Source organism: Accipiter gentilis, chromosome 1, assembly GCF_929443795.1.
Source record: "Accipiter gentilis chromosome 1, bAccGen1.1, whole genome shotgun sequence".
In the NCBI taxonomy this organism is placed as follows: Eukaryota; Metazoa; Chordata; class Aves; order Accipitriformes; family Accipitridae; genus Astur; species Astur gentilis.
Window position 1 is genome coordinate 37,108,047 of NC_064880.1, and position 27,866 is coordinate 37,135,912.

The following is a 27,866-nucleotide window of genomic DNA, read 5'->3' on the forward strand; positions in this document are numbered from 1 at the left end:
CTGGTGGGACCCCCTCCCTGCAGACAGACACGCCGTGCACACCTCTGCAAGAACATCTTTTATTCCAAACACAAGGCAACGTTGGTGCTGAGAGCAGCAGCGGAGCGGGCGCTGGGTCCCCCCACCTTGCTTCAGCACCACACCGGGACCTGGACCGCAGCTCTGCCCTTGGTCAGGAGCGATCCTCCTGGCGTGCAGAGCTGTGGGGCCACGGCTGCCATCACCTGGGAGGTCCCACAGCATCCTCCTCTGCAACCCCTGGGGGGAGGCAGTGGCCGGTGAGGGCCCTGTGTTTAGCAGCAGGTCACACGTCCACAGTTCTGGGGCACAGACCAAGTCCCAGGAAGCAGCATCCAGGGCACAGAACACTCCAAATCCAACACACCTCCGGCACAGAGCAGCAGCTCTCCCCCGATTGCAGCAATCCCCTCTGCAATGGCTCCGCAGGGACGAGGGCAGCTGCTTTTACCCTGGCTTGTCCTCGGGGCGCATCGCCACCACGGGGTGGGACAGGCTCAGATCTGCGTGGTGTCCTGTCCTGCCGGCGCTGGTTGCAGCCCATCCAGCTGGTGGAGGATGTCACTTATGCTGGGTCGCTCCTGGGGGTTCAATGTCATCATGGAGGAGAGCAGGCGCTGCAAGGCAGCCGAGTACCTGGAGAAAAGATGGCGGGGCGGATGTTTCAAGAGGCATACAGCACAGGGGCCTGCTCGGGAGCAGGGTCACCCTCCCCAGGCCCTCACCTGGTCGTGGGGGGCACGACAATGGGGTTCTGCACCGCCAAAGCCACACTGTCACCCTTCTGGAAGATGGCGTCGTAAGGGCCCTCTCCAAACATCATGCAGTACAGCACGCAGCCTAGGGACTGGAGCACGGTGGGGTCAGGGCAGCCCAGCGGAAGGGGGCTGGGGACCAGGGGGCTGGATCCTTACCCAGATATCTGTGCGCTCGTCTATGACGCACTGGCTTGGCACCGTGAAGAGCTCGGGGGCACGGTAGGAGATGGTGCAGCGCTGGGCAGCCCAGTCCTGCAGAGAGGAGGGTGAGGGTGGGGATGAAGGGCTCGGGGCAGTGACAGGCTGGTGGGCTGATGTCCCAGGGCACCCACCTGCACAGCCATGGCCTCCTGAGAGCTGTTGACTTCGATGCGAGCTCGGTTCATGGAGCCCAGGTCCATCAGCACAGGCCGGTCATCCTCATCCAGCAGCACGTTGGTGGGCTTGAGGTCCCTGCAGGGATGGATGTCACTGATCGCCCACTGGGCCCCCTGGCAACCCCCCTGGCTGGGGCCGCTGGCCTCCCACCTGTGCGCGTAGCCTTTGCCATGGATGGCTTGCAGCCCGCTGCAGATGCCATGGAGGATGAGGAGGATCCGCTGCTCTGGCATGAAGGTCCCTTTCTCTCGCAGTGCTTCCACCTCGCGCCACAGGGTCCCTCCCTGGCAAACGCAAGCAGCTGGTCGCCACTGCCGCTCCTGGTGGCAAGGGGTTGGGGGCGGCCAGGGGAGCCCCCCTCACCTTCACATAGGGCAGGAGGAGCCAAGCTTCATGCTTGGCACCCTTCTCCACCATGCAGTGGGCCACCAGGCGCAGGATGTTGGGGTGGTCAAAGAGGCCGTGCATCTCCACCTCGTGCAAGGCAGCCTGGCGGTCCTCCTTGTCATGGCACAGGATGCGCTTCAGGGCATAGAAGCGACCGTCCCGCAGCCCCTCCACCAGGTCCACATAGCTGAAGCCCCTGCGAGGAGCCGAGCGTGGCGTGGGCTGGGTATCACACTGCTGCAGCACCCACATCAGGGCCCTCTGCCCAGCCTCAGCTGTGAGGACCCAGGGGAGAGGGACAGAGGGCAGCAGGTGCCTGTACCCCTCTCCATCAAAACCCCCCAGGCATGTACATTCCCCCCACTTTGGGGGCACCTGCCAGGCACCCAGAGCATTCCCACCTCTGCATGAACAACCCCACTGGCCCAATCACCCTCACTCCCGTGGGTCCAAGCACCCACTCCTGGGCATGACCCTGCCCGGGACCCCTGCCACCCAGCATGAGACTCCTCCTCCATGCACACGCTCAAGCATTTCCCTGCTATGCTTAAGCATCTCCCCCTACCATGCCCAAGTATCTCTCCCATGTCCAAACAGCGCCTGTGCTCAAGCATCTCCCCACCATGCCTGAGCATCACACACACACCCAAGCACCTCCCCCATGCCTGAGCATCACTCCAATGCCTGAGCATCCCCCTGTGCCCGAACATCCCCTATACCTGACCATCACCTCCACGCCCGAGCATCCCCTGCATGCACACGCACCCCCCATGCCTGAGCAAACCCCAGGCACAAGCACCCCCCCATGCTTGAGCAACCCCCCAGGAACAAGCACCCCCATGCCTGAGCATCCCCCGCACGCACAAGCACTCCCCAAGCCCGAGCACCCCCCCCAGGCACAAGCACCCACCATGCCCGAACAACCCCCCCCAACCACAGCCCCCCCCCCCATGCCTGCGCATCCCCCCAGGCACAAGCACTCCCCATGCCCGAGCATCCCCCCGTGCCCGAACATCCCCTATACCTGAGCATCACCCCCGTGCCCGAGCATCACCTCTGCCCCCGAGCCCAAGCATCCCCTATGCCCGAGCATCCCCCCCATGCCCAAGCATCCCCCCATGCCCGAGCATCCCCCCGTGCCCGAGAACCCCCGCATCCACAAGCACCCCCCAAGCCCGAGCAGCCCCCCATGCCCGAGCACCCCCCCATCCACAAGCACCCCCCGCGCCCCAGCACCCCCCCACCCACAAGCACCCCCCCGCCCGAGCATCCCCCCCGTGCCCCAGCCCCCCCTTATGCCCAAGCATCCCCCCGTGCCCGTGGACCCCCCCCGCGCCCCAGCCCCCCTGCGGACCCCTCTGCCAAGCGGTGGAGCACGAGGTACCGCGCGCCCCCCAGGCTGACGGTGCCGCGGGAGCAGACGCACAGCGCCTGCCCCATCGCCCCCCCCGCGTCATCGCCCGCCGCCGCGCGTCACCCATTGCGTCACCCGCCGCGTCACCCACCGGGCGGGGCGCTGCAGCCTTTGCCGGTCCCCGGTGCCGCCGCGGCGGGGATCCTAACGCTCCCTCCTCCGGAGAGGGCGGGCTGCGGGCGGGGGCAGCGGCGAGCCCCGGGCTCGTCCCTCGTTGTGACCGGGGTGGAACGCGGGCGACCGCGGCGGCGCGGCACCCCCCGGTCCCCGGCAGCGAGCGGTGGCGGTGGTAGCGGCAGCCGGCAGCCCCGCCGCTCCCCGGAGCTGGCCCCGGTGAGCCAAACCCCTCGGCAGGTCGGGGGTGCAGGGGGCTGAGACGGCGAGGCTACCCCCCAGCAGGGCTCGTCCCCGAGGGCACCGCTCGCTCGCCCTGCCCTGCGGCACTTCCCCGACACCCTTGTCACCAGCTCCGCCTGTCACCGGCTCTGTCACCAGGCTCCGGCCCTCGGGCCAGGGTCGTTTTCCTTTCCTTCAGGCCGCAGCAGCAGCATCCCTCCGCCCCGGAGCTATAACCGGGGTGTCCCATCACCACCCCTCTGGTGCAACAAGCAGGCTGAGCTCCCTCGAAGGCATTTTTGGCTGGTGGTGACACTTTCACGAGGCTCCTTGTCCCCCTGCTTGTGTCACCCACCACCCCGGGGGGCACCGGGGATGCGTCCGCTGGCTGGAGCTGGCTGAGGCGGTGGTAGCGCTGCTTGCACCCTGTGCCGGGTGGGCTTTGAGGGGGGCGATGCGCAGCTGGCCCAGGCACGGGGGACCAGAGCTGCTCACTCCCTATCCCACGTTTCCCTCCCCACCAGCTGTGCTGCTGTTCCAGCTGCCTGCACTTAGGACCTGGAGGAAGCGCCTGGCGCTGGTGGAGAAGGATCATGTGATGGTGGTGTCCACGTCCCCCTTCGTCCCCAATCCCGGCCCTGCCGAGTGCCCAGAGAAGGATGGGGCTGCCCGCTCTCGCCCTGCTGCTGGTGGCCCGGCTCCTACACGCGCAGGTTGGTTAGCAAACACGGGTGGAAACTTTGGGAGAAGCCTGCGGGTCTGAGTTACGAAGGGTCTGCTGGGACAGCTCCGGGATCCGCCTTGCTTTCCTCCCCTGTCTCCCTGCTCTTCCCGCTATGGCTCCCTTCTGCTGCAGCCCATGTCCTGCCCCGGTGTTCCACTTGCACTCCCAGCTCCCTGCCTGCCCTCCCAGCACCCATCCCCAGCAGCACCCGCCCCCCAAAATGCCACCAGCTCAGCCGCAGGGTGTTTGATGAGTGAGGGGGGCCATCAGGTGGTGCAAATGGCTGCCCTGCTTGTCCCTCCTGCTCTCCCGGGACAGCACGGTACCTGCCTTGTCCCTGCACCGAGGATGGGGAGGGTCCCCCCCGGGAGGGTCCCCCCTGGGAGGGTCCCCCCAGGAACCAGCCCCCATCAGTCCCTGTCCCAGGAAGCCTGGGAGGGGGTGGCTGGGCTTGGGGGGGGGGTCTGCAGCCGACCCAGCACTGCCCCCTCCTGCAGGCCTCCCCCCCGGTGCGCTCCTTCCAGCTGGATTACGAGGAAGACTGCTTCCGCAAGGATGGTGCCCCTTTCCGCTACATCTCGGGCAGCATCCACTATGCCCGCGTCCCACGTCCCGCCTGGAGGGACCGGCTCCTCAAGATGTACATGAGCGGGCTCAGCGCCGTGCAGGTGTAAGCGATGGGGACAGCCCTGACGGCGCACAGCCCATAGCTGCCGCGGCCCCTCAGGGTCTCTGGGGTCCCCGGGGTCCCCAGAGTAGGGACAGAGGCAAGGGAGTTGTCTGATCACAGGGTGCAGGGACCAGCCCTTGCCCTGGGCTGACTGGGACCCCTAGGATGCCCCTGTGGGCACAAGCATGAGCCTGGGCTAGTCCCAGTCCAGTCCCAGTTGCCATCCTCATCTTGGGCTGGAGGTCAGTTCCCAGGAGCAAAGGGACCAGCCTGTGGGATGGTTCCCCGTCATGCCGGGGTGCCCTTAGGCCCCACCTGCTGATCTCCCCTCTCGCCCCAGCTACATCCCCTGGAACTACCATGAGCCGCTGCCGGGGGTTTATGACTTTGCTGGGGACCGGGACATGGAAGCCTTCCTGGACCTGACAGCCGAGCTGGGGCTTCTGGTGATCCTGCGGCCGGGACCCTACATCTGTGCGGAGTGGGAGATGGTGAGCCTTAGCCTGGCACAGAGGGGTGATGGGTGGTCTGGGAAGGGCACAGCGGGGTTGGCCCTTCAGGCTGGCACACTGACTGTGGTGCCATGCCAGCCATGCCCAGGCTGCCGCCCCGTGGGGCACGCGCTGCTCCAGTGCCAAGCATTAGCATTGTGCTGGCTGGGTTTCAGCTGTGTGCCAGCCCGGGCTGCTGAGTGGTTTCTCTGCCTCTCTCCCTGCTGTGTGTTTTTCTCTAGGGTGGCCTACCCGCCTGGCTGCTGTGGAAACCAGACATCATCCTGCGCTCCTCCGACCCCGGTGAGCCTCGTCACAGGGCTCTGGCCACCACGTCCTTACAGCCTGGTGCCAGTCCCAGCACGCCTGTCTCTCTCCACACACCTACCAGCCCTGCATGCAGGGTCTCTCCCATCCTCTTCTCCATCTTCTGGGAGCCCCATAGTTTGTCCTCCACCTCTGCTTCCCCATCGCGCTCAGCCCTGCCCTGTCTGCTCCATCCTCCTCTTAGCAGGGCTGGCTATGGGTTGGCTGGGGTGGATGCTGCAGCCAGGCTGAGCTGCCCTCTGCCACCCAGCCTACCTGGCAGCCGTGGACGCCTGGCTCCATGTCCTGCTTCCCAAGATCAAGCCACGGCTATACCAGCATGGAGGGAACATCATCAGTGTGCAGGTAGGGTGCTGTGGGACCCAGCCCCCTGCTCTGCCCTGGGTCATCTTCGGATGTGCCCCAAAAAGCTACCTGTACCCTGTACGCGATGATCTCATCTAGCACAGCTCTTAGATAAATCCCTCCTGACCTCTGGACCTGGGTTTAAATCCAAGGGCTGGGACTCTGGGGTACCTATCACCACCCCAGTTGTGGTTTGAGGGACACTGGCAGAGCTGGGCATTGTGGGCGGGTTGGAAGGTCATTCTCAGGACCCACCTGGGGGCTGTCATGAATATCTGATGATGTTGGGAGGGAAGGGGGGAGCTGGGTGCTCGTCCCAGTGGACGGTGGGACCTGGCTGCAGCCCTGCCATGTCCATGCTGGGTGCTGGCCCCTGCCCTGCTCACAGGTGGAGAACGAATATGGGAGCTACTACGCCTGCGACTATGGGTACCTGCGGCACCTGCTGGGCTCCTTTCGGGCGCTGCTAGGAAGCGAGGTGCTGCTCTTCACCACCGATGGCACACGGGCAGAGGAGCTGCGCTGCGGCACGCTGCAGGGGCTCTATGCCACCGTTGACTTTGGGCCAGGTACCCCTATGGGGGAGGAGGAGGAGAGGGCGTGGGGGTCGCTGCTCCGTCCTGCTCCAACCTCCCTCCCTTGCTCCACCTCTGCAGGCTCCAATGTGACGGAGGCATTTGGTGCCCAGCGCCAGGTCGAGCCAAAGGGGCCCCTGGTGAGCTTGGCACAGGGACCATGGCGGGGGATGACCCACAATGGCTTTGGGGAGGCAGATGGGTTGGGAGGGGATGAGGCAAAGAGGGGTGCCAGGAGCCCCAGCTCCGGGCAGGTGACTGTCCCTTGTTCCCCCAGGTGAACTCCGAGTACTACACGGGCTGGCTGGACTACTGGGGGGAAGCGCACGCCAGCACCAGCTCTGTGCGGGTGGCCCAGGGGCTGGAGGACATGCTGCAGCTGGGAGCCAGCATCAACATGCAAGTAGTCAGCTGGCAGGGGACACAGCCTGAGGGCGGTGATGCCCTTCCCTCTGCCAGCATTGGAGCAGGCATCACTGCTCGCCTAAGTCCTGCAGGGCTCGGGCAGGGGGAGGCAGGCAGGGCTGGGACTGCGGGTGCAGCAGGGAGGGGGCAGTGCCTGGTGAGCCCCTGCTGGGTCTGTGGGGTGCTGACGGGGCTCCCTGGGGTGTCCCATAGGTACATGTTCCATGGGGGGACGAACTTCGCCTACTGGAGCGGTGAGTAGGGCCCTGCTCTAGGGAGAGGGGACACATTGCGGGGATAGGGGGCTTTTCTTGGCCATCCCCGAGAAGCCTGCTTCAGGCTCCTGTTCTGTCCCTGGGGACAGCATGGGCTGACACATACCCAAGGGCCCCTGCGCCCAAGCTTGCCTCCCCCTGGGGACTCCTTTTGTCCCCCAGCAGGGGCTTCCAGTTCTGGGTCATGCCCCTCCCATTGCATTGCAGCCAGCCTGGTGCTGGGTTCCATGCCATGGGCTCTGCCAGAGCCCCTTTCTCCAGCTCCCATCGCTTCCCTGGCCAGGTGCTGACTTCAAGGACCAGTACAAACCAGTGACCACCAGCTACGACTACGATGCCCCCCTCTCGGAGGCAGGAGACCCCACCGAGAAGCTGTTTGCCATCCGCACGGTCATCAGCAAGGTGCTGAGTCTGGCAGGAAGAGGGGGACAGCACTGGGCAGCACTGCCTGTGCCAGGGAAGTGGGAACACAGAGGGACCTGGCAGGGCAGGGGACATCTCCCTGCTCACCCTGGGGGGCAGCTGACAGTTTGCTGTTCAGTTCCAGCCCCTGCCAGTCGGTCCGATGCCACCTGCTACCCCCAAGTATGCCTATGGCTGGGTGGCCCTGCGGAAGGTGAGTGCCTGCCCCAAGGGCTATGCTGTCCCTGCCCAGCCCTGCCTGGCTGCCCAGTGCCCATCCCTCTCTTTGCAGTATGCTGACCTCCTGGATGTCTTGGATGTGCTGTGCCCCTCTGGGCCCATCCAGAGCCAGTTCCCCCTCACCTTTGAGGCCATAAAGCAGGTGAGGGGCTGGGTGCAGTGCTGGGGGAGATGTTCCTAGGCTTGCCTGCCCTGCCCTGGCTCTGGAGTGGAGGAGCAGGGCTTGTCTCCAGGCCCATTTCCCTTTCTGTGCCACTCTGCTGTGTCCTGCAGATCCATGGCTTTGTGCTGTACCGCACACAGCTGCCCCGGGATGTCCTGGACCCAGCCACACTGGGCGCTCCTCCCCACAGCATCTGTGACCGTGGCTATGTGATGCTGCAGAAGGTGAGGCTATGGGGCCACAGCCACCCAGCCTCTGGGTGGGCTGTAGGATCTACTGGCAGCAGGGCCGTGCCCTGCCAGGGTCTCGGGGACAGCCAGGGTGCTGAGAGCCACACTGAGCCCTTGTGGGGTAGCCCTCTGGCCTGAACTTGTCCCCTCTGGGGGCAGAGGGCAGCCCTGGGCTGGTTCTGGGAGAGCAGGCACCAAGATGCAATGCTGGCAGGCTGCTGGCAGCGACTGGGGCAGTGGGACCCAGGGATGGGGCAGCAGTGCTGACCCTGTGGCTGCAGGAGTACCAGGGGACGCTGGACCGGGATGGGCAGACAGCACTGCACGTGACGGGCAGTACTGGGGACACCCTGGATGTGCTCCTGGAGAACATGGGCAGGATCAGCTTCGGGGCCAACATCAGTGACTTCAAGGTGAGGGGAGAGGGCGCCCTGGGACTCTGGAGATGGCCTGGGCAGCTGTGTGGCCAAACACCCCCCTCTCCTGCCACCCATGACAGACCCCAGCCACAATGCAGCCACCCCCAGACCTGCTCCCTGGTTAATCTCACACCATCCCTTCCTCTGGTCCTGGCAAACCCACCAGGACCACAATAAGGCCATGAGATTGGCACCCGTCTCAGTTACACTGCCATGGCAGCCAGGGCCATGCAGCCTCCCTATGGGGATCCCATCCTACCATGACTGCTGTGAGGGGAATATGCCCTGGGAAAGCCAAGCATCCTCCTGCCTGTGGCAGACCCTGCTACCTCATTTTGCCTGCTGCTCCATCTCAGGGCTTGCTGGGGAACCTCTCCTTGGACTCCCACCCTCTCAGGAACTGGCTGATCTATCCCCTGGCCATAGACACTGCCGTCCAGCAGGGCTGGCCCCACGCTGCCCTGCCAAAATCAAGCAGTGGGGGCAGAGCAGGGCCAGCCTTCTACACTGGGACCTTTGAGACCCCTGGCATCGCCTGGGACACCTTCGTGAAGTTCCCAGGTTGGAGCAAGGTAAGGCGGTGCATAGCTGGGAGAGGGAGTGAGGGTGGAGAGTGGCACAGTTCAGTCCCATCTCCCTCTTCCAGGGCCAGCTGTGGATAAATGGCTTCAACCTGGGCCGGTACTGGCCTCTCCGCGGGCCCCAGCAGACCCTCTTTGTGCCCGGCTCAGTGCTGCATGTTGGCCGCCCCAACAACATCACAGTGCTGGAGCTGGAGGGGGCACCCTCTACCCCTCTCTTGCTCTTCCTTGACCGACCCCTTTTCAACAGGACCCTCAGCCGCAGCACTGCAGCCACAGAATAAACACAGGGCTGCCAGGCACCGGCATCGCCTCTCAGTGGGGATGTAGAGATGGCAGGGGGCTGGTGAAGCACAGGGGCAAGCGGAGGGTCTGCAGGGCCCTAGGAAAGCGGCACACGTCCTGGCACGGACATCCAGAGCTCCTGCCCTCCTCTGGGGCCAGTCAGGGTCTGGGCTAAGGACAAAGCGGCCCAGGATTGAGCTTGTTTTGCATATTAATACCACACTCATCCCAAACAGTTCCAGTGCTCATGCTGACTCTCCCCTCACTTAGGGGGTCAAAGTACCTCTTTATTGACAATGCAGGCAGAGGAGGTAGTTGCTAACATGATACAGCTGAGACAGTGATGGCATCGAAGAGAGGGCAAAGCACAGCCTAGAGGGTGCCCACAGGCGTGCCTGCAGGTAGCTCAGAGCTGCAGGGGCTGGTTATGTCAGGATCTGTCCCACTGCCATGGGCAGTGGCCTACAAGGTAGCCATGAGAAAAGCTGGCAGCAGGACCCCTGGCTGGAGCCAGGCCACAAACCAGTCCTGGCACCTCACCCACTAGCACATGGGGACCTCTCAGTTGTAATGTCCCCAGAGTCACCTCCCAGAGCGACATTCTTGCCCAGAGCTTTGCCAGAGTTGCCCCGGAGAGCAACATGGCCAGCTCAGTCCCTCTCACCAGTGCTGCTCCACAGGCTCTCCCTCGCTGCACAGCCAGTGCTCAGCCGTGTCTCCACCACACTGGTCCTTGGCAGGTGGTAGCAGTCCCCATCCTTACGTGTGGCCAGCCCGGGCCCGGCGGTGGGTTTGCAGGCAGGCCGTGGAGCAGAAGGAGAAGTCAAGGTAATGGAAAGGGATTCGGCCCAGCAGAGACTCTCCACAATGCCAGCAGCGGCTGCAGGAAAGAGCAGAGGTGGCCCTGAGCGAAGGGGACACTTGCAAGAGGGTTAGAGGATTCGCTGCCTGGGCTGTGACACAAGACACCAGAAGCATGGGGGAGCTGGTGCTCCCCTGGTCCTACAGGGCTGACGTGATCACCCAGCAGCCTGGCAAGGACATGCTCCCTGGAGGCGATGCTGCCTGGGAGCGTGGTGTGAGGGCACGCTGAGGTAGGCCGAACATGGGGAAATTTGGTCCCATATGGGGTTATAAAGCCTGGGCCCAGAGCAGCCCAGGCAGGGCTGGCTGTCCACAAGCCTGTGGGGTGGCATAGGGAAGGGACATGGGATGTGGGTTCAGGGACAGGGGCACGGGAGTGGCTGGGGGTTGGCTTGCTGTTGATCTGGCTGCAAGTAGACCAAGTCGTTCTTTGCAAAATATTTCAGGGGGGCAGGGCAAGAGAGGGAGAAAGCTTTTACACAGGCACTACTGGGAATCGAGCGGACAGGCATAGCTTTAGACTGGAAATAAGAACTAGAGCAAAAAGGGCAGGGAACAGCTGTGCTTACATGGGAGAGTTTGTCTGCGGAGCCGTGCTGCCAGGGCTATTACCTGATGTTGGCAAGAGTTGTGCCAGCGTCCTGCTGCTGCGCAGCCAGCCTCTGCTCGGCAGCCAGCGCCCTCTGGGGAACAGAGAGACAGCTTAGCCCCCCCCAGCTCCTGTGCCCAGAGCCCACCACATTGGCACTGCCCCAGCCAGGCTGGATCCCCTTCCCCATGCGTGGCCTCACCTTCTCCCTGTCGGACAGGGCTGCGAACCGCTGCTTCTCTCCCTGCTCCTGTTCCCAGCGCTGCCTCTCCTCCCGCTGTGCCTGCTCCCGCTGCTTCCGCTGGGCTTTCTGTGCCCGCTTCTTCTCTAGCTTTTTGGCCTCCATCTCCTGTGTCAGGGGCCCTGGCACCTGGGGGCAGAGGGCAGTCAGCATCTCCCACTGAGCCAAGGGCAATGGCACGAGTGGGCGAGGGGCGCTTTGCTCTGGGATCCCCCAGCCCCTGGAAGGCAAGGGCAGAGGGCAGGCACCCACCTTGGCACGGCTGTAGTCGTACTTGTCTGGATGATCCACCATGAACTTGCGGAAGGCGTTGCGGGTTGGTTTGTCAGCAGAGACGCAGTAGGGGGTTCTGTCCTGCCTGTCTCTGCAAGACAAGGATGACCAGCTCACTCTGCCGTCTTACTACCTACATCCCACTGGGCTGTGAGCCCAGCAACTTCCCAGGGATGTCCAATGGGTATTGCAGGCCAGGGTATTGCAGCCAAGGAGGAGAAAGTTGCTTCTCCCTACACCAGAATCCCCCAAATTCTCCCCTTCTTGTATCTCAAATGCCCTGCAAAGGGGGGTCTCATCCCTAACCTCTGAAATGTCTACCAATAAACCTGGGAGCGCTTTGGGGCAGTGCCTGCCTGCTGCTGTGCCAGACTAGGCAGGCAGAGAGAATGGTGGTTCAGCTCTTAGGCCTCCCGTAACAAACCCAGACATCTTGGCTGGAAGAGAGCAACCCTGGCTGTCCCAGGACAAAGCTGGCACCAGTCTCCCGTGGCTGAGACAGGAGGGAGCTGCTGGGCTCCTACAGCAGGGGCTGTGCTTACCAACTGCTGGGCACCCTGTGGCCATACCTGAGGGCAGGGTCCGCCCCTGCCTCCAGCAGCAAGCGCACAGCCTCAGCCTTCCCTGCCTGTGCTGCCACATGAAGCAGGGTGCAGCCACGCTCATCCATGGGCTGGTTGAGCAGGGAGCGGGGCATATCCAGGGGCTGTGTGCCCTCCCCATCCTCGCAGTCCTCTGGCAGGCCCCCACTCTCTGGCACACCCAGGAGGTGCCGCAGCATCCCCACATCCCCCGTTTTGCAGGCAGTGAACAGGGCATCGCGGAGCTGGGTCTGAGGGTCTCCTGTGAGGGAAGAACAGGAGGGGAGTCTGATGGCTCCCTGGGCAGAGCAGTGCTCTAATCTGACTATGAAACACATACAGCACCGTTAAAGCATTGTCCTGCTAGCTGGATTTGAGCACTACAGGATTTCCAGCACTTTCAGAGTCTGTGACAACATGCCATGGCATTGCTGGCAGCAGCCAAGCCCTCTCCTGAGATGAGACCCACTCCAATTTCCCCAATGCCTGCCCCCCAGTTCAGAGCTACTGCTCTGAACACACAGTGCCCTTGAAGGCATGTGGCTGCACTACAGCCATCCCACACCCACCTGCTCTGGGCACCTGTGCGACAACGTGCTTTTCACCCCGCTGCAAAGCCATCAGCAAACGGGGTGGGCATCCACCCCTCCCAGCTCTGGACCTCCACTTACTATTGCCCCAGGGAAGGGGCTCAGTCCCAGCTTCCTCCTGCAGCTCCATCACCAGCTTCAGGCCAGGCTGCCCATGCTGGGTACCATGGCATCCTGTCTCTTCGGCACAGGGCCCTGCACAGGGAACACATGGTGAGGAAGAGGGCCAGGGTCAGCCTGCACCCCAGCCACGGCAGTCCCTTCCCCAGTGCCTTCCTACACTGTCCCTGGCCAGTTCTTCCCCTTCACCTTTCTCCACCTTCTTGTCCCGCTTCTTCCTCCTTTTGCGGTTTCTCTTGGGCATCACTTCAAACTCCCGGAGGTCCAAGGTCCCCAGTGTCACTTCCACAGTCTCCAGTTCCCCTGCAGGGCTTTCCTCTTCTTCTTCCTCCTCCTCTGGTGCTGAGGGGGGTGATAAGACAGGGGCTGAGGCCCCCCACACAGCACAAATCACTCAGGGCTCTCAGCCAAGCACACCCTGCCCTTCTCCTGCCCAGCACAAGACCACACGCTACAGATCCCCACTGTGGTGCCAGACCCTATCACAGGGCTGTAAATATGGTCCTGCGCCATAACATCAGCCACCCCTGCTTGCTCCATAGCTCAACTCACCACTTGCGTCCTCCTGCGGGGGATCTACCTCTGCTTTCTGCCGCCTCTTCTGCCAGACTTTCCGGGGGGACCCAATGATGTCCTCCAGTGGCGTGTCCTTCCCTGGGCAGCAAGGGTGCTCCTGTCATTGCCTGGGGACAGGGAGCGCCCCATGTCTCCAGGAATTGAGGGTCGGAGAGCCGGCACCTCAACCCCATAGGGCAGCATCCCCTAATACACATGGGATTACACGAGGGACCATGTCACCCCACCTGCTCTGACCCACAAGCACTGGGTCACCAGGGCTGGGCCGACTCACCATACACCTGCAGGCTGGCCAGTGTGGCGTGGACTCGCAGCACCTCCTGCAGGGTGGCCCTGCGGGTGCTGAGGGGGATATGGCAGATGCGAGGGTCACCCCGGGAGAGGGCTGGGTTCCTGCTGCCAAAGAGCAGAGCACGGTTGTGGCGTGGGGCCCGGAGAAATATGCGCTGAGCTTCCTTCAGGTGCTGGGCCCAGGCTGCCAGCAGGTCCCGAACATCCTGGGGAGGAAGGGGAGGCACCACAGGGTCCTGAGCGCACCGTGTGGGCAGAGGCAGGTCTGGAGCAGGGCTGGACCCAAAACAGAGCAGCCTCAATTGGGCCCTGACCCTCTTCCAGAGCTCACACCTTACCCATGCCCTTCAGCAGTGGTGCAGTACCACCCCACAGAGCCAGCCACGACCACGTCTCCCTGCCAAGAGCCCAGTGCTGTGGTGCATCCTCACCTTGAGCAGTGCAGCCTCATTATAACGCCGCAGGGAGGCTCCAGCTGACCTGGGTGCTGACCCTGGGGTCTTGGCATCCCGTAGGCCCTGGGCTGTGCCCTGCCGGGCTCGCACCGTGTAGTGGTGGAAGGTCTTGTGCTCCTGCACCTGGGGGCTGCAGAGAGGGACAGACATGAGTAACGAGGCCCCATGCATGGAGAGGTGGAGAGCTGATGCTCCTGGGACCCCAGAGGTCCTGTGGCTTGCCCCTGGAGCCCTAAAGATTAATACTTCTCTTGCAACGCAACTGGGCTTAACCGACTCTCAAGCAAAGACTAGGTCGCTGGAGATGCCCAGGGTAAGCACTGCGATGGAGGAGTAGGAAGGGGACGGCCATCCAATGCCTAGCCCCACTTGTCCTTGCCCAGAGAGGCAACCCCAGGTCTGTCCCCCTGAACTCACCCACGAAACACAGCTCCTGCGAAGTGCCCGCCGCCCATCATTAGCACAACCCAGCACGTGCTCGGACCAAGGCTCTCCAGTGATGCCGTCAGGTTCGCTGGCTCCTCGCTGCCACCCTGAGACAGAGACACCCCTGCTAGCACCCACAGGATCACCTTGTTACCTCTTGCTGTTCCCTGGGACAGAGACCAGCCCCTCTGCTGGCACCAGAAGCAGGTTTCTCGAAGCACCCTGGAGCCAAAAAACAGGCCACCAGCAAGCCTGGGGAGCTGACCTGGTATCAGAGACCACACCTCCCACCATGGGATGTGAGGGACTGTCAGGCAGACATCTCCACACCAGTGCCTTCTCTGAGGTCTCTCTCCCAACAAGTTGGACTGTGACTTGCCTTCCCAATGCCCAGCACGCAGCGGTAGGCAGAGATGAGCTGGCCCTTCGCATTGCGGAGCAGCACCTTGTGGGAGCGGGGAACCAGAGGGCTTATGGGGCTGTTGCTGGTAGAGGGCAGCAACTCCGATTCACTACTTGCATCGGAGCTCTCTGAGTCAGACCCTGAGATGCTGGAAATGTCACCTGCAAGAGAAAGAAAACGGAGCAGAGCAAACATTAACCAACAGCTTCCCCAAAACTTTGCAGGTGGCTCCAAGGGCCAGCTCACAACCCCAGAAATGTCCTGTCTGATACCCTACATGTCACACAGGGGCTGTGCACTGGGAGATAGGCATTTGGGGCTCTGGATCCGCAGGTATGCATAGGCACGGCTCAGATAGAACACTCCTTTCTCCCCATAATAAGCCATCAGGGCTCAGAAGCAGTGCTAAACCCCCAGGAGCCCCCCCCAGGGGCAGAATAAAGGGACCCTGAGCAGCAGGGACATCCAAGGGCTTCATCCTTGGACAGAACAGACTCATCAAGACAGCTGATGGCCTCTGGGCTCTGCTGGGGGCCACCCCGTTCCTCACCTGCACGGGTCTTCTCCTCAAACACTTCTACTGGCAGTATCTGGCGCCCCAGGAGTCGCTGCTTCAAGTTGAAGCGGTGCCAGTCAAGTTGGTAATGCTCAGTCTGTGGAGGAAAGAGATATGAGCTGGCAGGCTCTTGGTGGTCCACGGCAACCCCCGCCACCAAAGGCCCCAAGCTGACAGACCCCAAGAGCTAAACTGATGCTGGGACCCTGCAGTGATCCTGACTGGAAGACTGTGATACATAAAGGAGTTAGCCGTGTAACAGTTAACCTGAACAGGCACAGGCCTGTGCTGCACATACCACTTACCTCCAGTAAATGGCATTTTAAGCAATAACAGGCAGGGTCCGAGTGCCAGATCCCAACAAGATGTGGGCAGCAGAGCTCTGGAAAGCAGCCAGTGCTGGGCTGCACCGCAGCAGGACCCCGCCAGCCATACCAGCCTCACTCCTACCTCACGTTGGCTGCTCGGTCCCACTCACCTGCTCCTCCCGGCTGCTGAACACCTGCCCGCAGGTCGAGCAGCACATCCGCTCCGGCACCTCGGGGACCCCGTGGGCCCTCTCCTTGCCGCTGGCACCTGTGGGTTTCCCTGGAAGAAGAAGGGAGGGCTGTGCACAGGCAGCTCCCCAGGCTGTACTGCAAGGAGCAGGGCCTATTCTCAGTCACCCAAAGAGCCCTGTGGCTGTAGAAGGAGCTTCGGGGACATTGGGGTGCCTCTAAGGAAAGCCCATTTACCCACCCGCCAGGCAACTCCCGTGGCCAAGCTCCAGGGCGGCCACCCAAGCTGTGTTGGGCAAAGAGCTCCTCCTTCGTGGCTTGGGGCTGGCAGACATGAGCTTGGCCAAATACCACCCGCCCCCGCTGCCCTCGCAGAGCCCCACGCACCGTGGCTCACTGGTGCCGGCTCTGCGGCCCACCCATCCGCAGCAGCTCCGGTGACGAGGGTCAGCCCGTGCAGGAGGACGCGGTCCTGGGCGGCCTCGAAAACCGACCTGCTCTCCGGGGCCGGCATCGCTCCTGCTCCCAGCGGAAAGGACAGGGCCTGAGCCACGGGCCTGGCCGGGGGGGCGGCGGGAACCGGCCGCGGGTGACCGGACGGGCCCCCGCCCCTCCCCGAGGTCTCTCTCCCCGCCTAGCCCCGGGAGCCCCCGGGGTTCCCGCCCCACGGGGCCGCCCGAGCCCTCCCGCGGCCGCTGACCCCCGTGATGCTCTCCCCGTCCAGCCGTTACCCCCGCGACTCCCCTCCCCCTCACCACCCCTCGCCGGTAACGGGGGGCGCGCGCCCCGTCACTCACGTGGGGGGCCGCTACCGCCCCGCCCCGGAAGAGCCCCTCAGCTCCCACACATCACATCCTCCCTCCCTACGGAACGCCGCTAGGCTCAGCCCGGCCTCCCGCCCTTCCGCCTTCCCATTGGCCGTCCCCCGTCCCGCCCCGCGACTGTCATTGGGCGTCGCGGCCGCCCGTCGCGGGGCGGGGCAGGGGCCGAGCGGGCCGGGCCGGGCCGGGCCGGGGCCGGGGCCGGCGGCGGCGGCGGCGGCGGCGCGGGGCCCCGCCATGGCCCACTTCGAGACGCAGTACCAGCGCCTGGAGAGCTCCTCCACCGAGTCTCCCCCCGGCGGCGGCGACCTACTTGTCCACGTCCCCGAGGGCGCCAAGTGTGAGCGGCGGCACCGGCACCGGGGGTTGGGGCCTGGCCGGCGGCGGCGGCGGCGGGGCGGCGGCCTGAATCTGCGCCTGAGGGGAGCTGGGGAGCGGGGTGGCGGAGGAGGCCTTGGGGACCGGCGGTGTCCGGGCTGCGGGAGGCAGATCCGGGCTGGTCCAGGTGGCCGGGGATGGGGGGGAGCAGGCAGGGAGCGAGGGGAACGGCTGGGCACCGAGGGGAGCCGGGGATGGGGACTGCGGGGCCGGTTTGGGGCCTCGGGGGGCCCGGGGCAGGGCGCGAAGAGGTGGGATTGTGCCTGTCGCAGCAGCAAGGCTGGGTGTGCTGGAGGGTCCCTCACCCTGCGCTGCTTCTTCCTTCAGCTCCGTGGCATCACATCGAGAACCTGGACCTCTTCTTCTCTCGCATATCCTTTCACGAGGCAGGTTTCAGGCAGAGGATGCACGCCGCCGCCTCCTGGGCTCCCTGTGCTGGTGGAAACACTGGATTTGGTGTAACTCGGAGCTGGGGCAGCGTCTGCCCCTTCCCGGAGAACACCACAGGGCTCCAGAGGGGCTGGGGGATGGCAGAACCCCCATGCCTGTGGGGTGCTGTCACTCAACACTGAGGGAACAGACAGGTTCTTTCAGGGGTCCTTGTCAGAGTGATGACGGTACTGAGTTGTGGTTACAGTTAAAGCTTTATTTTCTTCACGGGATTTTATTATTAGGGTAGTGTAGCATTTATAATCAGAGTAGCATAGGATTTCTGTAAGCAGAATCAGTGTAGTACAATTTTATAAGTAGCATACTACAGAATTTTATAGCATGGCTTAGCTTATGGTTTCTAATCAACTGGACTCTCTGCAGGTTGGGTCATATCTTAATACATGGTTTGCTGTATCAGTATAACAATCATAATCTAGACTCAAAAATCATATAAAAGAATACAAGTCACTTGCTCAGTTCTTGGAGGAAGCAGACCATGGTGGGAGCATCCCTGGCTAGTGGGGGGTCCTGGGTCTCACTGTCCAACAGCAGTTCTGGTCCGAGTTCCCACTTAGGACTTCTAACACCTTGATTTTGTGGACAGTGCTCTGTGTGCTGTTACACTTACCTGTTCTGTGACAGGGTCATCACCGCCATTGGGTTGGCCAGGTGCATGGGACCTTCAAGGCTGACACAGAAAAGAGTAATCAGCCTTGTGCCCAGGAATCTTGAGGCTGCTAGAGAAGGGAAGAAGAAATCCGTTTGGTTTGTCTGCTTGGCTCACAGGACCTTCAGGGCCTGATAATAAGGGAAAGCGAACTAATAGGTGACCCACACAGTCACAGAGAATGGCTGCCTGCCTTATACAGTGGCATGAGTTATGCTAACCACGTTACGAGGGGTGAGGAGCAGGGGGTACCAGTCACAGATGCTAGGGGTATTAAATGCATTTTTGCCTGTCTCTATGTTGTCCTGCCCTGCCCACCCTTGTGGGGCCTGAGGGCAGGCTGAGTTTCTGCTCTGTGCTGGGACAGAGCCCCCTCTGGGTGTTGGGTGGGGGAAGAAAGGAGCTTGAATGGAGCCAAGTCCACTTACCCCAGCTGTGCTTTACCTGGGCAGAGCGTGTTTCCCTGCAGTGGAGAACCAGCTTGCTGATGAGTAGGGGTGGGACGGGTTTTCCATTGGTGGGGGAGGGAGACTTGGCTGGGGAGCTGTGAATGCTGGTGGGACAAAAGCCTCTCCATCCTGTCAGAGAAGAAGTCTCCAGACTATTTTCCTTGACTGTAGCTTTCACGTCTATAACCTGCATCAGAAAAATGGCTTCACCTGCATGCTTATTGGAGAGATTTTTGAGCTCATGTAAGTGCAGGTTCCCCCTCTGCTGTGGCTGTGACAGTTGCTGGTGAGCAGCCACAGGAGTTGACTGAGTGCCCTGCAGCTGGGTGGACAGGAGGGTTCCCAGTTGTCTCGTCTCCCCTTTGTTAGGATTTGCCATGCCCCAAACCTGCATTCCACTCTGAAGAACTGGTGCCCTTGAGCTTTCCTGCTGCCATGACTGTGGGAATACATCTCCATGACACATGACCCTGCCTGCTTCACGTTTTGGGGGGCAGAAGGGTGGTTCCCTCATACCTGCTCCCTTTTTTCACAGGCAGTTCATCTTTGTGGTGGCATTCACCACCTTTCTTATCAGCTGTGTTGATTATGACATCCTCTTTGCCAACAAAGCAGTAAATCACAGCCAGCATCCCAGTGAGCCCATTAAAGTGACTCTGCCAGATGCCTTCCTGCCTCCAAATGTCTGCAGTGCAAGGTAAGGGCAGCGGAGGGCATGTTAGCCACCTCTCTTGCTTTCTCAGGTACTCAGGGTACTTGGCCTGCACCTGTCTCCCACTACTTGCTTCTTCTTGCTTGCAGAATCCAGGCAAACAGCTTCCTCATCTGCATCCTGGTGATAGCTGGGGTTTTCTGGATCCATCGACTCGTCAAATTTATCTACAACATTTGCTGCTACTGGGAGATTCACTCTTTCTACATCAATGCCCTCAAAATCCCGATGGTAAGTAGCTGGGCCAAGGGCCATGTGTGGGGCCGCTAAGGGACGCAGGAGGCATTTGCTGAGTGGTGAGAAGCAGCTCACCTTCACTCATCTTTGGAGCCAGCTTCTCCGGGAGATCTGTACCTAGCGCTCTTCCCTCTGCTCCATAAGGATAGATCTCCTTTCAGCCTCTTCTCCAGCAGCCAACTTATTCCATGTTAACCCCTCCCTGCCCAGCCTGCCTCTCTGCCTGCTGGCACACACCTCTGCCATCTGCCACCCAATATGTTTAGTCTGTGATGGCCTTTTCTGTGATACCTTTCAACAGAGAAGCCATAAGCGAGGATATCCTCCTACCTCCCTGGGTTGTGGACAACGTCATCTTCCTTGTTTACGGGGGGGGAAACTGAGGCATGGAGGTACCTAGTTGGCAAAGACCACACTGGAGATCAGTGTGTCAAAGGTGGGGTTTGAGGCTTGCACATATGTCCTAGTCCAGAGTCCTTGCTCTGATGGACAACATCAAAAGGTGTGTGCGCATCATTTGAGGAGAGACCGTGTCTTGAGAGGTGGGGTGAGCCAGGACGCTTGGTTTGTCCCCAGCTTTTCCACAGGCTCCCTCTAGGACACTGCTTAAGTCCCTTCCCCTGTTTGTGCCTCCCTACTGACTCCAAATGGCAGCTCTGGGAGGACCCATGGGAGCCTGGAGCTGTGTTCGTGCCTCCAAGGCAGCTGGCATGTGAGTGGCTGGGAAATAGTCATCTGCGCTAATCTAGGGATAAAGGGCACTGGGGCAAGGTATGGGTTTTGCTTGCTGCAGGCTGAAGTGGTGCAGGGAGGTGCCTTGTGTCCTGGTGTTCCATGTGCTTAGTCAGCACCCCAAGGCATGCGCTGGGCCCTGCTGTTTGAGTGGGCTCAGCCCGGCTTCTGCCCCTCAGCGCATCCTGCCCCTAACCTTGCTGCTTGCCCTCTTCCAGTCCACCCTGCCATACTACACCTGGCAGGAGGTGCAGGCCCGCATTGTGCAGATCCAGAAGGAGCACCAGATCTGCATCCACAAGAAGGAGCTAACAGAGCTGGACATCTACCACCGCATCCTCCGCTTCAAGAACTACATGGTGGCCATGGTGAACAAGTCGCTGCTGCCTATCCGTTTCCGCCTGCCCCTGCTGGGAGACACTGTCTTCTACACACGTGGGCTCAAGTACAACTTTGAGCTCATCTTCTTCTGGGGGCCTGGCTCCCTCTTTGAGAATGAGTGGAGCCTGAAGGCTGAGTACAAACGGGCCGGGAACCGCCTGGAGCTGGCTGAGAAGCTCAGCACTCGCATCCTCTGGATTGGCATTGCTAACTTCCTTCTCTGCCCCCTCATCCTCATCTGGCAGATCCTCTATGCCTTCTTCAGCTACACGGAGATCCTGAAACGGGAGCCGGGCAGCCTGGGTGCCCGCTGCTGGTCTCTCTACGGCCGCTGTTATCTCCGTCACTTCAATGAGCTGGACCACGAACTGCACTCACGCCTCAGCAAGGGGTACAAGCCAGCTTCCAAGTACATGAACTGCTTTATCTCCCCACTCCTCACCATCGTGGCCAAGAACGTGGCCTTCTTTGCTGGCTCCATCCTGGCTGTGCTCATCGCTCTCACCATCTATGATGAGGATGTGCTGGCGGTCGAGCATGTCCTGACCACGGTCACCCTGCTCGGGGTGGGCATCACGGTGTGCAGGTGAGGAGGGTCTGTGCTGCCCCTGTGCTCCTGGCAGCGCTGTGGGGAGCAGTGGGGCTGAAAACCATCCATGCAAGCATGCTCTTCGGTTGCAAGTGGATGTGAATCTGCCTGAGTGAAGGGCACAGCTGGGTAGAGTCAGGGGCCCACAGGAGAAGGAGTGGTCTTGGGTGCAGTGGTTGTATGATATGATTGGTGTTGCTGGAGCTATAGAGCAACACCCCAGGTCTCGGCTGGCAGGAAGGTTTGGCTTAGGTGTGGAGGCTACAGGCGGAGCTATGATACGGCCCGGTCACCCTGCCCGCCTAGGATGAGATCGCCCAGGAACTGAGGTGTGATGCTGTGATGTTTCCCTGTCCTGTCCTACAGGTCCTTCATCCCCGACCAGCACCTGGTGTTTTGCCCAGAGCAACTGCTGCGCGTCATCCTGGCGCACATCCACTACATGCCTGACCACTGGCAAGGCAATGCCCACCGCTACGAGACCAGGGACGAGTTTGCCCAGCTCTTCCAGTACAAAGCGGTGAGCTTGGCTTGCATGGGGCTGGGATGGGGACTCGCCCCCATCCCTGCAGGAAGGAGAAGCTGTCAGATTGCTGAGCAGCTACTGGCCTGGCAGAGGAACAAGACAGCTTTTTCACAGACACCCTTCTTGAGAAGATGGAGGGCTGGAGCTGGGGGCTGGCTTGGGATTGCAGGTTTTTTGACACCTTCAAGCTTGTGCTGAGCCTGTCATCTCTGTGCTCAGGTCTTCATCCTGGAGGAGCTCCTGAGTCCCATCATCACGCCCCTGATCCTCATTGTCTGCCTGCGGCCCAAGTCCTTGGACATTGTTGACTTCTTCCGCAACTTCACCGTGGAGGTGGTGGGTGTGGGTGACACCTGCTCCTTTGCCCAGATGGACGTGCGCCAGCATGGCCACCCAGCGGTAGGTCCTGTGGGTGGCAGAAGAGCAGCCCGGGCTCCCCACCAGCATATCTGGTCCTTCAGATCCATGAGAGGCTGTAACTCATCACTCCTGGCAGCCCACAGCCCAGCCCAGCTACCTGCCTCTCTGCTGGGTGTCTGGGGCTGCCAACACAGGTCACCAGCCCCAGAAGGCTCTTGTGGCCCAGCTGTTATTATTAACCTGGTATTTTGTGAACCAGGCTTTGTCATTTCATTATTTGATGTCCTTGCCTGTCTTCACAACCAAGAGTTCTGTGTCCTCAGGAAAGACGAATGGGGATATTTGGATATTAGAAAGCATGACCACTAAGAACTGACTTAAAGAAGCTGGGCTGCTTGTGCCCAGGAGAGGGGTAGCCTAAGGGAGATGGGAGGCATTTTCTATTATGTAAAATCTAGTGCAGGGGGAGAGGGGATCCATATATTCCCTGTGCCTAGGAATTTAGGTTATTTGTCACAAAAGACTCCCTAGTGACAGGGCCATGAACTAGGGAGGGGGTGGACTCACTGTGACAGGAAGCTTTTAAGAACAGTCATTTGTTGACTGTAGTTGCTCCTGCTGCGAGCTGGAGAGTGCAGGGTGAGGCTTTCAGCTCAGTATTTTGTGACTAGTCCCTGTCTCTGGTTTCCTTGCAGCGATGCACGTTCTGGGGTGGAGGTGGAACATGGTGTGCTTGCTGCTTCTTCCCCAGGCTGTGAGGGCTGAACTATTATGGGGCTTTTGGTGTAGCGCCTGCTACATGTGGAGCCACAGCCCAGCTTATGCTGGGTGTTGCGTGCTTTGCCCAGACTGATGGCAGGATTCCCAGGCCTTGTAGGGGTGTAAAGCAGTTCCTCTTCCTCATTACCTGTCTGTGCTTCGCAGTGGATGTCAGCAGGAAAGACGGAGGCCTCCATTTACCAGCAGGCCGAGGATGGCAAGACGGAGCTGTCCCTCATGCACTTTGCCATCACCAACCCCAAGTGGCAGCCGCCCCGCGAGAGCACGGCCTTCATCGGCTTCCTGAAGGAGCGGGTGCACCGGGACAGCAGCGTGGCGCTGGCTCAGCAGGCTGTGCTCCCCGAAAACGCCCTATTTAGCTCCATCCAGTCCCTGCAGTCGGAGTCGGAGGTGCCCAGGCTGGGGGGCTTGCGGGGTGTTCTTGGGGTGCTTGTTGGGTGCTGGCAAACTGATAATCAGGCCCTCTGGGCAATTTTGCCCTTGCCTGGGCTGTATCTGGAGCTGCAAATGTGATACATCAGCACTAGTTCAGGTGCTTCTGGGTTTCTAGAGAAGGCAGCAGGCTGTCCTGGGGCCCTGTGAGCTGGGAGAGGGGCTGAGAGAGCTGAGGTGCCTCAGTTCTCTGTCGCTGGTGGGGATCAGGCCTCCAAGCCTGCACAGGACAGTGATTCTCTCCCTTTCAACTCTGCAGCCTCACAGCCTGATTGCCAATGTGATAGCAGGCTCCTCAGCACTGGGCTTCCACATGGGCCGGGACGGACAGGTCTCTCGCCATCTCTCCGAAGTGGCCTCAGCCCTGCGCTCCTTCTCCCCGCTCCAGTCTGCCCAGCAGCCTCCCAGTGGCTTCCAGACGGTGGGAAGGGATGGAGAGGGAGCCCAGCCTCGCGGTGCCAGTGCCATGACAGCTTCTGGGTAAGCTGCAGGCTGGAGAGGGGCGGTCGGACACCTTGCAAATTCCTTAAACCCTTGTCCGATTGCCATCCTGTTCTCCTAGGTGCATGGTGGCATTTGTCTCTGCAGCCTGGGACAGCAAGGGACACGTTCATAAGCAGAGTTAGGCCCAGGTGCTTAGGCTGGCCCCAAAGGACAGTGTGGGGTTCTGGTGTTCTGTAGGTACCACTGTGGTGAGAAACCACTGGTAGGGAAGAGGCAGTGCCATAGCAGGGCTGGTCACCTTGTACATCTGGGGAGATGCTACAGAGGGCCTGTTCCTACCCATCCAGGAGTCGATCTCTGCAAGGCTGACATTAGGGCGGATTGGGGCTGGGCAGTGTGGGGGACGCCTGGGCAGCAAACACCTCTTGTGTGTCCTGTGGCAGTGCCGACGCGAGGACCGTGAGCTCTGGGAGCAGCGCCTGGGAGGGTCAGCTACAGAGCATGATCCTGTCGGAGTACGCCTCCACTGAGATGAGTCTCCATGCACTCTACATGCACGAGGTGAGCAGCCTGGAGGCGGGCCAGCCAGAGGGGTGTGGGGTCAGGGCAGGCAGGACTGGGGTACCCTGTCCAGAGTGACTGGGATACCAGTGTGAGTGTGAGCTGAGACCAGTGTGTGTACAGTGCTGCGGAGAAGGTGTGTTTGGGCATCTGGACTCTCGCACGCAGCTGACTCATTTGTGTTTTGGCCTGCAGTTGCACAAGCAGCACGCCCAGCTGGAGCCTGAGCGGCACACTTGGCACCGTCGAGAGAGTGACGAGAGCGGGGAGAGCGCCCATGAGGAGCTGGACGCTCAGCGGGGTGCCCCCGTCCCCATCCCTCGCTCTGCCAGCTACCCCTTCTCCTCACCACGGCAGCCTGCCGAGGAGACAGCCACGCTGCATACCGGCTTCCAGCGGCGATATGGTGGCATCACAGGTACTCCCATGCCAGGGCAGAGGTCTGAGTTCCGGGTCAAAGCCCCATATCCGATACCCTGTAGGGACTGGCATAAGCAGCCTGCCTCCCCCTGAAGACTGACAGTCTCCCAAGCAGCTAATAATCTTCCTCTTTGCCTTTCCTGCAGACCCAGGCACAGTGCACAGAGCCCCATCACACTTCTCTCGCCTCCCTCTGGGAGGCTGGGCTGAGGACGGGCAGTCAGCGAGACACCCAGAGCCCGTGCCAGAGGAGAGCTCAGAAGATGAGCTTCCGCCGCAGATCCACAAGGTAGGGGTGAAGGCTGTGGCTGAGAGGGGAAACGTGTACTCGGGATGGTCCCAACAGGTGCCACATCCCCTCTCTGTCTTGCAGGTATAGCCTTGTAGACTGGGGATCTTGTGGGGGTTGCAGACTGGGAGCCGCCTGGGCAGCAGGATGTGGCATCAGCCTGATTCTTCTCCCGTCCTGAGTGGACAGGATAGTCCTGGGCTCCATTTTGTTGCCATCAATTGCCGAAGAGACAAAACTGCCAGGCCAGCGGCTTTGCGGTGGCACCTTGTGTCCAGCCGTGTGTCAAGTCAACGCCACTCTGACTCTTGTGGGGTGAATGCGTGTGTGAGTACATACATGTGTCTGTGTTCACATCTGTGTCGTCCGTGTTGGAGGATCGCTGCAGAGCCTGCGAAAGCTGACGTGACAGGACTAGCAGTGGGGAGCTGTGGACTGGCTTGGAGGTGGCGGCAGCAGCTGCTGTTCGAAGGGATGTGAGATGGCACCAGCTCCAGATGTCCGCCCGGAGCTGGGATCTGCCTCCAAAACAAAGGCAGGAGCTGTTGAGGGGGGGTCTAGCGCAGCCTGTGGCACCACACCTGCCCCGCCTGCAGCGCTGAGGAGGTGCCCAGGACCGTGGTTACCCTCCCAGAGAGGACCAATGTTGTGCCCCTCAGCCTGGAGCAGGACAGCAGTGGGCGGTCACCCACTCCTCTGCCCAAGTGCCCTGTAGAGGGATGGACCCCGGCTGCTGCTGGTGTGGGTAGGGGTGGTATCTAGAGCTGGTGGGAACAGCTCTGGCCAGGATCCAGGGATGCTGCAGCTCTTCCCTGACTCACGACAGCTGGCCCTTCCCCTGCACACAAGGAAGAGTCAGTGGGGTGAAAGTCCTGGGTCCCTGACGTCCCACCCAGCTGGCAGCCTCTGTGCTGTACCTCTGGGCTAGGGCAGCATCCTCCCCACTGCGCAGCACCGGTGGGATGCGGGCTGCTAGCGAGCCCTCCTGCAGTGCCAAAGAGACTCCAGCGTGGGGTAACCCAGCGTCTCCCGGGAGTGCTCGCAGCCCCCTCGGAGCCCACCCTGAAGGTCTTGTGCTCTGTGTATTGGTTCTCTTCCCCCAGGCATGATAAAGGCTGTGGTGCATTGGGTCTGTCCTGATGCGGCCATTTCTGTGGTATTGGGTCTTTCCTGTTCCCCAAGCAAAGGCACGCAGAGGCTCCCAGCTCCTCCTCATCTCCTGAAACCATCCTTTTGCTTGCAGCATGGCTTCAGCTGCTGTGGAGACCATATACCACACAGCTGGCTTGTGCCTGGTGGGGCAAGGAGGGGTGCCCTGAACCCAGAAGGGAGAGGCAAGCCCCAGCCCAGCCTTTGGGTGGTGGTGGTAGATCAGGATCCCAGCTGTGCAGCCTGGCCTCAGACAAAACCTTACCATCATTTCGGTTTCCCTCTCTTCTCTTCCAGTGGCAGCTTGTGAGGATCTGCATCCTGGCTAACCCCCGCCAGGGTTTCTCTCCCCTCTCTCCCTTCCTCCCCTTGCCTCTGGCAGGGGCTGCTTGCTTTTGCCATGACCTCTGTGAGCACCGCAGGCCCTCCTCTGCTGTCCCTGGAGTCCAGGGCTGCCTCTCTTCCTCTGCCAGGGTTATCGCCCTCTGCCCTTTGAGCCTGGGCTGGGTGCATGCTGGGCCACCTGCTCCCAGGGGTACATGCACCCAGGGCATGAGCAGAGTCGGGGTGCTCTCGCAGGGGCAGGCCCTTTTGGGGTGCTGGGCTCCCTGCTGCGATGGGGAGGGATGGTCTGGAGCTGCAACTGCTTTGGGGTCTGTAAGAGACCAAACAGAGTGTGCTAAAGCAGAGCTTGGGATGGGGATCAGCTCTTCGCTGCTGGGGCCAGGACTGAGCTGGGCAGGGGGTCTGTGGACCTGGGTGCTGCTGGGGTCCTCCCAAGGAAGAGCAGCTGCAATGACTGTGCAGCAGCTCTGGCTCTTGGGGCTGTCATGGCACGTGAAAGGAAACTGAAAGCAAATCTCCCAGAAACTCAAGCTTTCCAGTAGCTTTCCCTGCCACTCCCTGAGCACACTCGCTGTGCGCTGGGGTGAGCTTCCCTGTGGCTGCAGGATGCTGTGTCTGGGCTTCCCAGTGGACTTGCTGCTGATAGATAAGCTGGGGCAGGGGGAAAAGTCTGGACCTTTCCCTGGGCTGGCAGGAGGGAGAGGCCGGGCAAGAGCAGGCCCGAGTCCTTGCCGCATGTTGTGCTTGTGTCGTCGGTGTCCCATGTGCATGGTGAGCCACTCTTCCTCATCTCCTCCCAGGGCGTGCGGGCATGGGGGTCCCTGGGGAGCACGGTATCGCACACACGTCCCCGTGCCCTCGCTGTACAGCTGCATAGCCGTCTAATAAAGATGGGCTGTATCATCCCTGCCCGCGTCCGAGTCTCCCTTCACCCCACGGTGCCGAACAGCCCGCCTGGACCTGGCCACGGCGGCTGAGACCGAAGAGGCCGGATGAGCTGGTGCCTGCGATGGCCGCAGGAAGCTGCGAGGTGCCTGCCCGCTGCTCCTGCTGGGCTGGCAGCTCCACGGAGCTCAGTCCCAGCCGGCGGGGGGCCAAGGGGGGGGGGGGGGGAAGGCAGGAGCTATATTTATCCGTGGAAGCGCCGCGCCCCGTCCTGCCTGACCTCTGCGGCGGGCAGGGCTCTCGCTGGGGCGGCGGGGGCTATCTCGGCACGGCAGGGCCGGGCCGCCGGCGGCGATAAGCGGGAACGGGGCACCTCGCCTCGGCTTCGGGGA

The 27,866-nt window shown here is 61.5% G+C and overlaps 4 protein-coding genes across 5 annotated transcripts; 2 read left to right on the top strand and 2 right to left on the bottom strand.

Annotated features, from left to right (window-relative positions):
• Window positions 1-53: 53 nt before the first annotated feature.
• On the bottom strand, window positions 54-3,001 carry STK16 (serine/threonine kinase 16). Its single transcript, XM_049811871.1, has 7 exons — window positions 2,896-3,001; window positions 1,518-1,737; window positions 1,305-1,438; window positions 1,109-1,229; window positions 933-1,028; window positions 744-865; window positions 54-654 (listed from the first exon to the last, which is right to left on the bottom strand). The coding sequence occupies exons 1-7, from the start codon at window positions 2,979-2,981 to the stop codon at window positions 516-518; spliced, it is 918 nt and encodes a 305-aa protein (XP_049667828.1). The 5' UTR covers window positions 2,982-3,001; the 3' UTR covers window positions 54-515.
• Window positions 3,002-3,817: 816 nt separating this feature from the next.
• GLB1L (galactosidase beta 1 like) lies at window positions 3,818-9,470 on the top strand. The gene is given in 17 exon segments (XM_049800104.1): window positions 3,818-3,949; window positions 3,951-4,004; window positions 4,513-4,685; window positions 5,026-5,176; window positions 5,419-5,479; window positions 5,754-5,848; window positions 6,237-6,417; window positions 6,505-6,563; window positions 6,701-6,822; window positions 7,042-7,082; window positions 7,387-7,505; window positions 7,645-7,719; window positions 7,798-7,887; window positions 8,019-8,132; window positions 8,420-8,551; window positions 8,914-9,129; window positions 9,204-9,470. Coding segments are annotated over 17 exon segments (1,962 nt in total). The 5' UTR covers window positions 3,818-3,889; the 3' UTR covers window positions 9,423-9,470.
• A 208-nt stretch (window positions 9,471-9,678) lies between these two features.
• ANKZF1 (ankyrin repeat and zinc finger peptidyl tRNA hydrolase 1) lies at window positions 9,679-16,576 on the bottom strand. The gene is made up of 15 exons (XM_049810486.1): window positions 16,273-16,576; window positions 15,867-15,976; window positions 15,383-15,485; window positions 14,809-14,993; window positions 14,421-14,536; window positions 13,980-14,133; window positions 13,532-13,754; window positions 13,234-13,335; window positions 12,871-13,047; window positions 12,643-12,756; window positions 11,960-12,233; window positions 11,370-11,481; window positions 11,079-11,246; window positions 10,900-10,970; window positions 9,679-10,303 (listed from the first exon to the last, which is right to left on the bottom strand). Exons 1-15 carry the CDS (start codon window positions 16,397-16,399, stop codon window positions 10,183-10,185), a joined length of 2,157 nt encoding a protein of 718 aa, XP_049666443.1. The 5' UTR covers window positions 16,400-16,576; the 3' UTR covers window positions 9,679-10,182.
• Window positions 16,577-16,898: 322 nt separating this feature from the next.
• Window positions 16,899-25,432, top strand: ATG9A (autophagy related 9A). 2 transcript variants are annotated; one of them, XM_049797977.1, is made up of 14 exons: window positions 16,899-17,046; window positions 17,412-17,454; window positions 18,810-18,875; window positions 19,168-19,329; window positions 19,434-19,575; window positions 20,532-21,280; window positions 21,650-21,803; window positions 22,029-22,208; window positions 23,094-23,339; window positions 23,641-23,861; window positions 24,269-24,386; window positions 24,582-24,804; window positions 24,953-25,095; window positions 25,180-25,432. In XM_049797977.1, the coding sequence occupies exons 1-14, from the start codon at window positions 16,944-16,946 to the stop codon at window positions 25,183-25,185; spliced, it is 2,556 nt and encodes an 851-aa protein (XP_049653934.1). In that variant the 5' UTR covers window positions 16,899-16,943; the 3' UTR covers window positions 25,186-25,432. The 2 variants fall into 2 exon arrangements, with proteins under 2 accessions (XP_049653934.1, XP_049653938.1); XM_049797981.1 differs by lacking the exons at window positions 16,899-17,046; window positions 17,412-17,454 and having other exon boundaries at window positions 17,462-18,875; window positions 19,002-19,329.
• Window positions 25,433-27,866: the final 2,434 nt, after the last annotated feature.